Here is a 16,061-nt window from a genome sequence, read left to right as displayed (position 1 = left end):
TTCACCTCTGATCCCCACCCTTAAGTGTTTTAGACAAGCTCAGCTCATCAATGGCAATAATCCCATTTTCAAAGCGATTCGACGAACTCACCACGTTCATTTATTTTTGCTTCTACATAGACAGCTGCAGTAGCAGCATTTAAAATCTGCGGTTAGTCACTTTTTTTTTTGTTTTACTACATAGATGTCATCACTTTTTTCAGCACCTCGAAAGCCGTGTTCAGTCTTTGTGTTCTGCGACATAGATGGCAGTTATTTTGTCAGCGCTGGAAGGGCACGTTTGCGGCAGTCTTTGTTTTCTATTACATAGATGGCAGTACTTTGACAGCACTCAAAGACCGCGTTCTTGGAATCGTGCGCTTTTTGTGCCTTTTGGCAGATTTGGAACAATGGTATCTGCCACTGACAGCTCGCACGTGAGTCATCCGTGCAAAAGAAAGCTGCTGCTCGGCTGTGACCTGCCTTAGAAGTTCAAGAAGGCAACAAAAAACTTTCTTCAGTGAAGAATTTTGCTTTGCGGAATAGTTCATTTTGAAACAGGGTAAAATAAATCGTTTTTTCTCGTTTCTAACTGTACTCTTTGTGGCAGTGACAAGTACATATATATATATTGCACAGGGAAGAGGTAACATTAAGTTCTCACGCTTAAAATATGAAGCGAATTCGTTGAAAAACACTTGGAAAGGATTTTAGATGAAGTGAAGTTTGAAAATAAGGCATAAAAGAAAAATGGGTCTCTTTTGGTCGAAATAATAAAACACTTAAAACGGGTTAAAGAGATTGTGTCACTCATTTTACCACATCAACTGGAAAGAAGTTTGTTGTAATGTTAGCAGGACATCTGGGACAATTGCCTAGACAGGTCTCCCATGCTATTGTAGCATCATAAGAAGTTGTAGACAGCACCCCATAATTTGTAGCGTTCGTATGCTTTACCGCATAACACAGGTTGTTTGCAGCTAAGCTAACTTTAGCAAAGCGATGGCCATTATGAGACGCATATTGCCCATTTGCTAAAAGCATCGGGTACGCATTAGATTTGTACTTTGCTTAGAGCTTTAATGTCATATATATGTTAGTTTTCTACTTTGTACACATAAAAAGTTGGTACAAGTTTGATTCGGGAAGTGTGCTAAAATCTGGTAAATCTGCCAAATTAATCAGTAGGTTTTGAATTTTATGTGCATCTTGTTTAATTAGACCCTCTAGATAATCAGTCAGTTTTGTTGGTCCCGTCAAGTTTGAAATAATGCAAGTCAACTGTAATGCAGTCTCAGCTTTTTCATTGCCACTTTATTATGCTGAAATCTTTATGTGCATCAGTATAAGAGGCACTCATGTATAGTGAAATAAGATTTTCTTTAGTATTCACTTTTTGATACAGAATGGGCCAACTTCATTTTATTTGTCATGCATGCTTACGGGGCAAGGGCTAGAGCATTTCTCAGTACTACTTGGAAGCAGATAGTGCTTCCCAAAACAAAACGGTTTTAGAACATCTAGTTTACATTGTATTCACACAGAAAATAAGAAAACATTACAGCAAGAGAAAGGAAGAAAGTCAGAGTTGTTTATGACATTGATATCTCTAGAGCTTGACTATATGCTGAAGAGTGCTTCTTTATAGCACATGTGTAATGTTTGGTGGCATGGGATGAAGAATGTTAGGCGAAACGTTAAAGGACAGGAAGGGAGCTGTGTGGATGAGAGAGCAAATGGCGATAGCCAATGTTCTAATTGACATTAATAGAAAGAAATGGAGCTGGGCAAGCCATGTAATGCGTAGGTTAGATAACCGATGGACCATTAGAGTTACAGAATGGGTGCCAAGAGAATGGAAGCACAGTTGAGGATGGCAGAAGTCTAGGTGGAGTGTTGAAGTTAGAAAATTTGCAGGCGCTAGTTGGAATTGGCACAGGACAAGGGCAATTGGAGATCGCAGGGAGAGTCCTTCGTCCTGCAGTGGACATAAAATAGGCTGCTGCTGCTGCTGCTGCTGCTGCTGATGATGATGATGATGATGAATGCTTAGTAGCAACTGATTGATCAAGCTACTTTTCTTGCCATCAGGTGCGCATTAGATTTGTACTTTGCTTAGAGCTTTAATGTCATTATTATGTTGTTCTACGTTGTTCTAATGTCATTTCTATGTTCTACTTTGTACACATAGAAAGTAGGTGCAAGTTTGATTCGGGAAGTGTTTGAGAATGGATGCAGCATGGCACCTCAGCGGTCTTGCCCATATTATTACTCTAAGGAAATGGAACATATTGGAGTTCACCTACCGGCGCCTATATGCCATGGACCTGCATATGACATTACAACTTTTACCTGGTTATAACGTACAGTGAAACCTCGTTAAACCGTAGTTGGCCAAAGCTCGAAAAAGTATGTACTAAACAATAGTACTGTTTAAGTGAAATAGCATGAGATCACCCACTTACCTGTCAAAAGCGGAACTCGGAGAGAGTGCGATGAAAGGGCAAAAACATGCAGTATTTATTCAATTCCCACAACAAAAGTCTGTTATTTTCATTTGATGCCGCCGTGGCCTAGCAGCGACAACAGCAGCGTCAAACTTACTGAAGCTGCGAGCCAGCTTTTCAGCCAGCCCCCTCTTGTTGGCAAACACTCACATGGCGGATTCCTCATTGGCGTTGCATATTCTCCAAGCACGGGCGTGGTAGCGCTGCATAAGTTGCGAGGTGCCTTTTTCATAAAAGGGTGCTGTTCTCCTTGCGAGGATTGCATTCATGAGGCTGATTTAACATGCAACTTCTACCACTGTTAGGCCTGAATCACCTGTGCTGTTGCTTTCCATGTCGTCCTCATCACTGTCATTAGGTGACCCTTCGGCAAGAACATAGGCAATGATGGCGAAAAGTCGAACCTCATAGCCGACACCTGTTTGCAGTCGCAGCAGCGCTGCCGAGCAACTTCGCATTCCCAATGCCACACACCGTAGTCAGTGGTAGATCCTTGTCGCGAGACAGCGCCGACTTCTCTGTGCCACATTCGATAGCATGAGCAATGTCCAATTTTTTTTCTATGCTGAGCACTCTGTCTTTTTTATGCGAGCTTTGGCATTACACATGTCCTAGATTACACAACCCCACAACGCTCTGGCAAGGCACCGAAATGATGTGGATGTGACTTCATGCGCAAACACACAGGGCGCTTGGAGGCCCTTGTTCTGACCTCTGAGGTTTGTTGTTGTGCCGGGCCACCTATTGGGGACGACGCAACGCCGTGATTGCACAATGAAAAGTGGAAACACTACGTGTTAACCGATACGTACGCAATAAGCTGGTATGGTTTATGTGGATACAAAACGCTTTATGTTCAATGGCTGCTGAGTTGGGGCTTTGACTTTACTACTTTTAAAATGAAACTACCGTTTAAGTGGGTATGGTTTAATGAGGTTTTACTGTATGGGAATAAACTCTACTGTGCCACCTGCAGCTAGGAATTTCTTTCACAGACGCCTACTCATTCCTAATTGAAATGGCGGACAGTCCCAACTGTAGCACATGTGGTGTCGAAGAAATGACCAAACATCTCTTGTGTGACTTCCCCACTTATACGAAAACGAGAGGGGTTCCCTCTGGACAGCTTTGGGGTCACTTAGATGACCATCCTTTCACAGAGCAGAAGATTTTGGGCCCGTGGCCTCGTGTGTCTGCTATGTGCAAGGCCACAAGGGTGCTGGTGTGTTTCTTGAAATGCACCAGCCTGTATGACCGCCTGTGAGTGACTCAGCAATGAATGCTTGAGCATGCAACAGTGCAAACTGTGAACTTCTTTCCTCCTTCTCCTCTTTCAATACCTGTTGCCTAGTGCAGGGTAGCCTACTGGGCTCAGCCTGGTTAACCTCCCTGCATTTCCCTTATGACTTCTCTCTCTCTCTTGCCATGCATGCAGTATCCTGTGGAAGTCCCAGAAACTGCTCTCTGTTGAGCCCCTACCACTCGGAGCTGGCGCAGGAGGGGTGGTTGATGTGGCTGACGACCTGGCGTTTCCATCCTTGAAGCAGCGTTGGGGTGGCTGGGCCCTGCAGCCAGACGAAGACGACAGCAGGCAGGCTGTGAGCGCCTCTGAATATTTCTCTCCCTTGCGGCTGGCGCTGGAGCAGCGTCGCACGGTGCTGTGCTTTGGGGTGCTGACAGCTGCCATCTGTGGCTGGCTGCTGTACCGCCGATGCTGCTGCTGCCGTGCAGCCACTCGCAGAGTGCAGGGCCGCAAGGGTCGTGCACGTCGGCGCATCCTCTCACTACCCATTAGCAAGCTTCTGCGAGGCGTGTGATATAATTCTGTGAACAATTTTCCAGCCTGTCTTGTGCACTGCAGTCAACCTGTTTGTTCTATATATATATATATTTTTTTCAATCACTTCTAAATTTTTCATGCCTTTTATACTGTAGTGAATGTTAAGACCGGTGCTTGAAGCTACTGCAAGTGATGATTTAAAATGATAATTGCATCTGTTTTAGCATTAATAAGTTAAACTGCTACTTATTAGCTAAGCCCAAAATAGTCCACTCGGCAGTAGGTTAAAGTTCTTATTTGCAGTTTCTGTTTATGTCATTGCAATTTATGTGTTCACTGCAGTAAGCACTAAGTGAAATTTAAGTTATCTTGAAGGTTATGTACTTGCATGTACGTCATTAAGTATCATTTAATCTCATCTGCATGAATCAAATCACTATGACAAAAGCTTTGATGAATTCGTTTTGTCAAATGAAGTGGTGTTCATTTATATATACAAAGGCTGACTTAGTAGCAGTAATCTTTACAGCTATCGCTGCTTACCTGTGTTAAAGTTTATCTCAGCTTACTGTTTAGAACTTTATTGGAAGCACTGTGGCTACTTGCATCTCCAGTTTAACACATCTGTGTCTTATGAAGGTCGAGTGGTACCCTTTCCAAAGTTACACAGATATAAGGCTCGTTGAAGTTCCCTCTTGCATCCTCTTTTTCTTTATTCTAGTATTTGGACAGAACTTCAATCTGAAATATTTATAAATTACTTGATCATTTTTGTGTATGTAACACAACTTCAAGGTCCAGCTTACAACAAACAAGCCTGAATTTCAAGCTGGCCTAGAGCTTCAATCATTTACGAACCTCTTAGGTATTGACATGTCTGTACAATGGACAAAAATACTTTTGATTATGTGTGTAGAGCAAGGTATTTGTCAAATTAGTCATTTAAGAAAGAGGATGGTCCCTTATGATTATCTGCCCGTTTGTTGGGTTTCTGGCACAGAAAATTTATGACAGCTTGCAATAATCTCATTATTGCCTCTAATTTAATACTGGCCTGTTTTGCAAAAGGGAACCTAGACGTTGTGTTCCAAATTGCTTAAAGTAGTACTGCCTTTATACTAAGTAACTTGCAGGCAGTTAAGCTTCTGACATCTTTGTAGCAAGAGGTTGCATATTTATTTATATCCTGCATTCAAAAGGTCCATGCCATTGCATAAGGATTAATAGACAGATGGCAATAAGATGCAGTTCGAGGAATGTGAGGCACAATTGTTGCAAAGGCAGATGTAACAGAAGAAAGTGCAAAAATGGTCATAAATACAAAGCTGGGTGGTTGACATTGCAGTGCAGAAAAGTAGTGATGCTTTGGAGCTTGCTCAGTAGTTCATTGAGCTCTATCAATCCTAGAAGTGAAGTGCGTCTTCACTACTCCCACTAAAGCAGGCGGCTCTTTGCATTTGTCCGGGACGTAAGATATTTCAGTGAAACTGAAGACATCTGCATGTTTAAGCTACGCAAGACTTGATATCAAGGCCCTTATCATTGGCCTGCAAGCATCTAGTGCCTTTGCAGTGCAAGTGTTTTTGTGCTCATTCTGGTGTGCACAGGAACTTTGAAGGCAGGTCTGTCAAGCATGTCAAAGGGTTGCAAGGATGCTGCATGTGCATTACACTTGTCTAAGGACTTAATGAAATGGCCATAAAAATAAACAGCAGTGAACTTAATTTAATTCAGAACTGCTTACAGCTCTTTGCTCTGGATAAACACTTTGATATCTGTCAAAGGTCTACGGAATGGGCAGAACAGTGGCACCAGTATTTTAGGGCAGTCAGCTTGTTGAATCGTGGTGATCAGCGAGCATTTTTAACTTAGAGCAGTGCACCGGGAAATGTGGACATGCGTAAAATAACATCTACAAAGCAGTTGCAACTGTTGGTTTTTTTACTTGCACTTTAAGCGAGTGGCTGGTAAATGCTTGCACTATGAAGGCCACCATTAAAAAAAAACCCAAACTGACGATAACCATCATTGTGTGCGTGTGACCATGAAGCAATCAAAATACCCAGGAAGCGTCATGCTTTTTCTGAAGATGCAACTGAGGCACAGCCAATGCACATGTCCTTTCACTTTTTCAATTTCTTATTGCTTCCATTTCCCTGTTTAAGATTTGTTTATTGTATTCCCTATTCAGCTCGGCTTTTGTCAGTGTAGGTGAGCAGCTGCAACTAGCTCTACAGTGCAAAGCCAGATGTCCTGAACCTTTTCTTGTGCAGTTGTTATCGTGCCCCATCAGTCTTGTGTTAAGGCATGTTGTGTTTTCTCAGCGCACTTGTGTTTCTTAAGTGCACCACAACAGCTCGCCCATTACTACTTGTTGAACAAGTACAATTTTTAATTTGTTAACATTGCCTCTTCAGGCTAGTTTATATTAAAATGTTGCGTCTGTTTTGCTTTGCGAACTGGGCTCATGCTTTTATATCTGAAATCTATAAGAGCTATGGTTTTAAGGGGAAGAGTAACAAGAATTCACCTAAGCTTTTGCTATTGGGCTGTTATATTTTGGGCTGTTTATTCTGCTGTAAATGTCTTGAAATATGAGCTGCTAACGTGCTGCTGCTTACATTTTTCTGTCAACATACCTGAGCACTGATTAAAACAGTTGGTTTTCTTGTGCAGCTATATTGATCTACTACTTGAAAGTAATGTATTTCAGTATTACCTGCACATCGCAATCTTAGTAGGAGTAAAATGCACTTTTAATGTTAAACGCTACACTTATAAAATCTATCTGGCTTTACAGAAAGCTATCCTTTGCCACACATGATACTGTGTGCTTCGCTAAGAGAGTTTAGTAACTGGACAGAATGCAGTGAAATTATACTAGTAGATGGATTTCTGTCTTGTGTACACTTTAAGCACACAAAGGTTTTTCTTATATATTGGCTCAATTTGGCATTGCATTCTGTAGTAGGGATATACAGTAAAATAGTTTCATCAGTTTACCCAAAAGCAAACATTCATCCATAGCTTTGAGGATCAAGCAAAGCATACTTCTTTATTGGAATGGGCGTATTTCCACTTTCTTTCTTTCCTCTGGCTTTTAGATGGTGTAAAGCATCATATTTGAAACCAGCCTCCTTTTTTTGTGCAGAGATGTATCACATCTGAAGTTTTCGGATATCACATTCTGGGATGGTGTTTACTGTATTAGTGTTTTATAGCGAGGAAAAATCTTGCACATTTGTGCAGCACGAACCCATACTTAGTGCAGGGTCCATGTTCCAACACAGCTTGTGGCATTACTGTACGAGACATTACTGCTCGAGAGCGATGGAAGGAATGTCCAACGGTTTTCCCCAAAAATTTAAGGCGATTATTGAGGCCACTAGCCCTTGAAAAATTAGTTGTGAAGCCTTGCACTGAATTTTTGGTACTTATCCTTTTCCACTCTTGGTAGTAGACTCCTATTTACAGAACCTGACAAAACGAGCAGTGATGTCAAATGTGGTGTCACACTAACCACAGCAAAAAATCTTTCTGAGCAAGATTTAGGAGAAAACAAGAAAGTACCATTAAAAAAAAATGTGTGAAACGCTTCTTTCAGTGGGAACTGAAATGTCACATTCTATGATTACATTGTTGAAAAATCTCAACTTTTTGTCCTCTTTCAATCCCCTTTCCCGCCTCCCCAGTGCTGGGTAGCCTACCGGGCTCAGCCTGGTTAACCACCCTGCCTTTTCCTTATGGCTCTCTCTCTCTATCTCTCTCAACTTTTTGCCTGTGCTGCAAAAATATTGTGATCCCCACCACACTGTTGTGGAGGCTTTCCTTTTAAAACTATAGTCTCCAAGCTGCCCATCCTTTCGTCCATTGGATTTCATCATTTTCATCATTTCATTGGATGAAATGTGGTTGTAGATTTCGGCTTATGGCAGAAATTAAAAAAATCTTTTGGAACTGGTTTCACAGTGCCAGCAGTTTAGCATGCTCACTTTTATCTCACGATATCTTAAGAATTCTTATCTTTTGAAATTTCGGATATTTTTGTTTTGCTTCATATACTACATATTCATTAACAATGTGTAGTGCATTGTCATTTAACAAACATATAGTGTTGTCAGTCTCGCGTACTTGTTTCAGGAGCCTAACTGAAGTGTTCAGGTGATATCTTATGTTTCATATCATCGAATTTCCCTTGCCTACACAATTATCCCAACCATATGCTTTTTTGAAATGGTTGACATGAACCAAGAAGCTGCTTCAACAGATAAGCAACAGATAAAACTGTTATACAGATGGGTAACAGTGTAACGTTTGTTGCCTAGCTGTTGGATTTCCATATTATTGCCTTTAGCAAGTGTCATTGAAAGGTCTAGCCTGGAGAACCTTACAACTTTGAATCACTAGAATTGTTCATTGTCTTGTAGTAGTCTGGTCTTTTGGTGCTATGTAATTACTGTAGTCCTGCTCTGTGGTGTGTTTTGACTTTGAATGAAAGTTAACGTGGAGATTCTGTGAGCATTATAGGTGTACCAGTGAATAAGGTTTTTTGTAATCATGTAATGACAAAAAGTTTGAATGCGTATGATTACAGCTGTTTGCTGGTGTATTTTTTCACTTTCTACCTCTGTGTTGGCTTGAATTTGACTAGCAGCTTTGACGTGGAGATTGAGCTTTTGTGATTTTATTTGTTCAGAATTGCATGTGATATTTATTGAGAGCCAATGTTGTTTCATTTCTCACTGTAGAAATCTGTACAGTGCAACCATCCATGCAGTACTCTACTATGTATATATATGGTAGGGTTTGCAAGTTATCACTGTTAATAGTATTGCAACAAAGTACACTGAAGTGCCTTGCTCATTGTTGTCCAACTTGAAGTCATGGATTTTGTTTGCTTCACACATGTGCAGTATGGCTGCAATTTCTAGCACTTCATAAAGTTGTACCGTAAGAGTGTGAGAGTGGTGGTGGAGACTGTTTAGCCTCTGTGTTTCCTGGTGAGGGCAGCTGCCTGTTGCCTTCATCTAGGTGGCTGGAGTACTTGATGACTAACCAACTGTGGAGGACTAACAAGACTCTGAGTAAGGGGATGACCTTAATGCCAAGTGGGCCCGACAACTCTATCGTGTCTTCTGCAGGTGGTTTCAGAGGACAGTGTGGCAAAAGACAGTGAGCCATTTTTGAGGAAAGATGGCGGTGTGGTGCGTGACCTGGTTGAACGTGCTGAAAATGGCCATCACCCTGTTGACTGGTCTGCTGTGCCTCAAACTTTCCGCCGCATCTCTGATCAACATGAAGCAGGACACATGGCACCTGGCGTGGCCATTGATGACTCTGTCAATCATGTTCATGTTGAGGTTCATGTCAGTGTGAACTTGCACCAACATGTTGAACTATGACATTGTTATTTAAAAACACTGGTGTATTTATATTAACAGTACGTTATGTGCATTCTTTGAAATTTTGTGCATCTGGGAAAGGCCCACTCAGATAGAAAATAAAAAGCTATTTCTTTTTTATGCAGTGTTCATTCCCGGCTTCTTCCCCCCCCCCCATGATTTTAATCGCATGTGTAGTATCGCAGGCCTTTCGTGTACATATTAGTATGCCATTGAGAAGATGATGGTCACACAAAATAATAATGCTGTCATGTTCTGCGAGTATAATTCTACAACGCAGCATACTTTTGCAATAGAAAATTGGTTTGTTGCAGTTTTATAGAGTTTAAAATATCACTAATAAGTTGGTACTGCACTTTTCACGAGACCTGCATGGAAGGTACGGAGAGAGAAGACAGCTGTGTCTGTGCACTTATTTTGCAACTGTCTCGTGCCATAAATGTGCCTCTCATGGTGGAAGAGTGCATAATGCCAAAATACTAATATATATCAAGTTAGAGCGCTAATGACATGATGCATAGAAACCTCTTAGGCCTCCGACCCTTTTCAAAAACGGCGAATTATAGCTGTTGTTTCCAGCTACGCCTTCCACTATATGGCAATGCAACGCGTCCTTGAATTGCTGAGTGTGTGCATGCCTTTAAGCCCATTGAAAGTACAGGTAGAATACCTCTGCATGCATCATTCCTGTTCAAACACATGCTTTCTGCATGTCATTGATTGTTAGTCATTATGTTTAGGTACCTAAAGGTACTACTCGTAAAGTAATTGTCACAGTGGCTTAGTGACCATGACATTATGTTACTGAGCACATAAACATGGGATTGAGTCCTGGCGGCAGCATTTGGCATTCTGTTTCAAGTGGAATGCAAAAATGCTTGTTCGCTCGAATTTATGAGCCTGTTTTTCTGGAGTCCACTACGGCATCTCTCCAAGCCTACAGTGTAGCTTTGAGACATCAAACTTCAACAATAAAGGAGGATACGAGGCTAAAATTTTTATGTTCACCATAAAAACTTATTTTTAGTTTTTTGGTGTTCTTATTGCTCTATAATAATGAACCTCACCAAGTTTTGATATCTGCTCTGTAGAAAAGAGAAAGATCATTTTATTTTTTGACGGTGGCACACATTTGCCATTGGAAGCTCTTGTGAACGGTGGTTTTAAGATAGCTGCAGAGCGGAAGGAAAGACGAACACGGAGTCAGTGCCCTCATTAGAAGGTTTGTGTTTCATGCTTTCTAGCAACAAGGGACCTTTTGGTGAGGGTGTGGTCAACGCTGCGGATTTTTAAAATCCATCGATTAATTTTAAGTGTCACAGCAAAAACCATTTCTTGCTTAGAGACTGGTAGGGGGGCCAATAGCTAAGGAAGATAACAGAAAAATGCACAAGCTTTCCAGTTGTAGGCAATTGGCAACTGCTACTTGAGATTAGTTTACAAGTGATGTGATTTGTATAAAGGAAAGCATAAAAAGTGCTAGTGGTTGCCCTTATTCTGTATTATACGCTGCCCTGAAGGTATTCAGAAAAAATTAATATATCTAATATTTTTTAAATGATCGTTTACCTAAGATGCATTGCACCCTGCACCGTGTACTGATGAGCTGATAACTCATCTGTGTTCGACTGGGAGCGACTGAGCGCACTTATCCTGAGCTAGATGGTTTTGATTTCCATGAACCAGCTTTTCTGGCATTGCAGCCGTAAGTAATCTGGCGTTCAGTGGCAGAAATTTTGTAAAGTATCAGAAAACTGTGATGTTACTTTGCAACATTGTGCGATGCGGCGAACAGTGCAAATGAGAATGACAGCACAGTCGTCTGCTCTTCTTGGCTGTGTTACTAGGGCTACTTTTTTTTCGTACCTACACTTTTTGCAAGACCATGTAGACAAGTGTAGTGCCGGGCCGAGGCTATTACGTAGTGTGCTGTACTTGGTTCACCGGGATGTAGCCAGTCTGAGCAGACAGCGCATCGTCTTCTGTATCAGCAGACAAAAAGTGCCCAACTCCACACTTCACCCGACTTTGCACTTACTGGCTGTCCTTGCCTGAAACTAAATGCTAGTGTACAGGTTTCCTTTCATCACCAAGACTAGATAAACCGCAGCTAAACATATCGCCAAAGCGCAGTGCACGAAGACAACTTCTGAATGCATATAATGAAGTGCGGAGTCAAACAGCCCACACCATCCGTGACTAAGATAATTTTATCTTCTTGGAAGATTAGCTCACCTTCCTCAGCGACACATGGTCATGCCAGCACATTGCTACCGCCGTTGCAGCAAATAATCATGGTAGCTATATCAGTGCCGACAGTATCAGACAAAATGGCGCCCACACATTTGCAATGCACCAGCCTGCTTGTTTGCAGGCTGCCTACGTTCATCAAAACTGCAGTGTAGAAAGTGTAATTTTCACGCTACACTTCAGCTGTAAAAAATGGTTTTGTATAGGTGGGCGGATCTACACTTTTCTATACCAAGTAAAAAGAATGGAGAGTTCCTACACTAGCTACACTCGTATAGCCAGTGTAGGTAAAAAGAAATAGTCCTACTATTATTAATCATGTGTATAAACGTCATATACGCACAGAGAGAAAGAGAAATATATGTGCGCTCTCCGATTGACTCAATAGCGTAAACATGGCACGCAGCTAGCTAGTAGGCGTCTACATTCCAGCTCGATCTAGCCAAGGCCACAGCTAGTAGCCATCTTTTGTAAACTGTACTCTAGACCTAGACCTCTACGAGCCAGTGGTAGATGAGCTCATGCTCCCTCCACTAGCTATAGCCACCTTGGGTAGCACTGCTGTAACTGCAGCGTAGACATTCAATATCGAGGCTTGTTTCAGCTTTGCAGGTGCATAGTTAGCTCTACCTTCCATGTTCACAATTCTGAAAGTTTGAATTCTTATTTTACGTGACATCTCAGGAGTACAAGAAAGGCAACAACCACATAAAGTTTTCACTTTGACTGTGGTCGGTGTCTTTCTTGTGCCAAGTTAATTCCCAAGCAGATGAGCTGTTGTCCAGCCCTTGATTTCATGCCACTGTAATATTGCACAAATATCAAATTGATAATCATTTAAAAAGAAATAAACACTGTGCAACAAAATACTTTTTGTCAATACATAGCACCAGTACCAAAATATTTATTCCAATGTTCACGAATAAATGTATTTGTGCTTTATGTATTGTTCTCCCCCTCCTTGTAAACTACAAGACAAGTTTTCGCCGAACCTCGTGCGAGTGTATGCATTTCTAGTGATCAAATGGCGTCAGCACTAAACAATTTTAATGTATACCAAAGATGCTAATGAAACTTTATTGGAGGTCTTAATAGAAAGTGACAGCTGCCGCTATGTGCAGCAGAACAAGTGACTTTACATTATGCCCTCTTACTTTTAGGAATTTAAGATGCAGCTTGAACATGTGTAGCAGTTCAGCCTAAGCACACACTGAGTACGCATAATGCATTGCAGTCAGCTCATTTTGTTCAGCCATTCTCTCTTGCACTCTATACGGAACTTCACAGCGCCGGCAGAAATGTGCATGGAGTGTCCATATAACTGAATAAAGAGTGCAAATTTGCCTGTGCTTATGGGGATGCGAGCTGCTGCCTCAATGATGCAGCATAAACTTGTGTCGCCACCTGCCTGCAGCTCCAAAAAGCAGCATTTCAGGGAGGGCAGTGGCGTGTTCCAAGCATGGTTCCAAGAATAGAGTTTCGTAGAAACTCTGGTTCCAGGAGCGAGCAACACGCGGCAGCCCTCCCTCAAACGCTGCTGTCTACACCTGCTGGCAGGCGGCGACACACCATGGAGCAAGCTGCTGTCGATTTAGGCACCACTGGCCTCCTTGAAGCCCTTGGGTTCAGCGGGAGCCATGGCGGGAGCAGTGGTAAAGTGGGTAAAGTAAACATGTCCGCAATAGGCGATTGGAGGATTGGTGGAAGAAAAATAGGGGAACAACAAAAGACAGAGACTTACAAAAGCACAGTTCGCAATAGGGGATCAGAAAATTTGGGTGTGGTAGTTCATAGTGTTTTTTTTTTTATTATTGTTTAATTTAGATCGGACATTAGGCAGTATAATAGCAAGAGCTTGATGGCGCAACCCACCGCCTTGTTCCAAAGGGGACGCTCATAACATCCATCCAGCTTATGAGGAAGCTTTAGCTCGGGCCCAACCCCGACGTGGCCTATTCAAATACATGTAAAAGGCAAAAATTTACGTTTTTCTGAGATAACCCCTGGACCGATATTAATGAAATTTGTTGCATTTGAGAGAGAAAGTTAACTTCTAGTGACTGTTGGAAGCGGATTTTCGATTTAGGGCCTGAATTTTCTTAGAAAGATTATAAAAAATTCGAAGGTTTGAAAAAAATAGAAGCACGAAGTTTACGAATAAATAGCTCTGCATCAAGAACAGATATCGTAGTTCTGTAAACAGCGTGTGTTAGATCGTTGAAAGCGGACAAATTCAATATGTCAATTCATATCTTACGTAAATTTGTTACGTTGTTTACAAGGGTTCTGCAAAAGCTGTATTTCCATATTACTAATTTTTTTAATATTCCTCTGTAACATATCAATATCGTCCACTTTATATGTACTATTAGAGGCAATTCACAGAATTGTGTTATAATTTTTCATTGCTGAGTTGGAGAGTTGTGAACTTGATAGTTCCGTTTTCTGAAAATTTTCGATTTTTGCCAATTTTGAATAAAATATTGGCTTAAATCAAAAATTCGAAACCAACAGTCACCAGATTTTACGTTTTTCTTTTAAAGCAAGAAACCTCGTCATATTTGGTGGAGTGGTTGCCGAGAAAAACGAATTGTCATTTTACGTGTATTTACATGTATTTTACATGTAGACTATAGGAGCGCCTGAGCTAAAGCTTCCTCTGAAGGGTCTCATATATATATATATATATATATATATATATATATATATATATATATATATATATATATATATATATATATATATTGTCACGTGCGCAGCTCAATGACGCACGCAGCGAGATCGCTACGATGTGACGTGTTTATCGCGCACTGGGCACAGAACCCTGGAGCACCCGTGGTTTCAGTGAAGCGGGCTCGTCTTGCACCCCCGAGGCCCGGGTTCGATTCCCACCCAGACTAAAATGTACGAAATGTTCTGTTCAAAGCCATTAATTTACTTTGTTTGCAGTAACCCCCCTGAGAAATGTGACGTTAAAGGGACACTAAAGTGAAAAATGATTTCTTCTGCATCAGTAAATTACCGTTCTACAACACCAAAAACACCACTCTTACAACACTCTAAGAACAGTTTACACCCTTTGGCTTGCCCCTTCTGCCACACAAAAATAATCGTCATCTGCCTTGATGCGTTTCCTTTCTTTATCGCTGCGAGCCCGGAACTTTCCAGTAACGAACGGCACGCGCGTTATCAGCATAGAACAGTTTACACCCTTTGGAGTGCCTCTTCTGATAACGCGCGTGCCGTTCGTCACTGGAAAGTTCCGGGCTTGCAGCGATAAAGAAAGGAAACGCATCAAGGCAGATGACGATTATTTTTGTGTGGCAGAAGGGGAAAGCCAAAGGGTGTAAACTGTTCTTAGAGTGAACGATAAGACGTTTGGTAAGGCAGGAAAAGCGCAAGAACGAAATACGGGTGGCGACACCTACTTATAAGTTCCCGCACCTGGGGGCTGTGACGTCTTGGATTTTGATGGCATCTTCTAAGGCCTACTAATTGTATATAGCGGTACAGATTGGCTACATTGTGTTCTAAAGGAACCAAATATCAAACATGGCATGTTTCTGAAACCTTTATTCAGCCAACACGGCCCAAATGCGAAAACAAACTTTGGAATTCCTGACGTCACGCTGACGTACTGGCGCTGGGGTTTCGGTGCGAAATTCAAATACTGATACTTGGACCTTTATTTTCTCATCGAATGATCAAACTATTTTTTTTAATTGACTGCCTGCAGGGTCCTCAAACAATGCTTCAATAGTCTAAACTGATTTATTGTTTCGCTTTAGTGTCCCTTTAATTCGAGCAATTTTTTTGTCACGGCGTCACAGCGCACCACAATAACATAGCAGAATGAAAGCCGACACTGCGGCCGCAATGCATGCACAATCACCGCGCGGCATAAAACGAAGGAAATGATTTTATTCTTAAGACGTAAATACACGTCATATGTAGCTTGGAACACAATTCGAGCGGTCTGATCGCAAACAGCAGCGCGCGAAGAATGCGGAACGACCCGCCGAGCAGTACGGGACATAGCCTGCAGCAGTTTCCAAAGGTTCGACCTTGGTGCGGCCAAATCCACTTCGATCGCATTGCCGGCACAGTATTTTTCGTCGTCGGGCGCCTAACTGCAAAGAAATT

At 41.7% G+C, this 16,061-nt stretch overlaps 1 protein-coding gene across 2 annotated transcripts in view; it reads left to right on the top strand.

Moving 5' to 3' along the window:
- The window catches only part of S1P (membrane-bound transcription factor site-1 protease), a 57,562-nt gene extending 47,774 nt beyond the window's left edge, over positions 1-9,788 (top strand). For both annotated transcript variants that reach the window (XM_065429486.1, XM_065429487.1), the window contains 2 exons: positions 3,922-4,084; positions 9,408-9,788. In XM_065429486.1, the coding sequence (XP_065285558.1) occupies positions 3,922-4,084; positions 9,408-9,668 (424 nt within the window). In that variant the 3' untranslated portion in view covers positions 9,669-9,788. The remainder of the gene's footprint in view (positions 1-3,921; positions 4,085-9,407) is intronic.
- The last annotated feature ends 6,273 nt before the right edge of the window (positions 9,789-16,061 follow it).

The sequence above is a fragment of the Dermacentor albipictus genome, chromosome 1, assembly GCF_038994185.2.
Source record: "Dermacentor albipictus isolate Rhodes 1998 colony chromosome 1, USDA_Dalb.pri_finalv2, whole genome shotgun sequence".
In the NCBI taxonomy this organism is placed as follows: Eukaryota; Metazoa; Arthropoda; class Arachnida; order Ixodida; family Ixodidae; genus Dermacentor; species Dermacentor albipictus.
The sequence above is the reverse complement of the archived record's forward strand: the minus strand, read 5'-3'. Positions and strand labels throughout refer to the sequence as shown.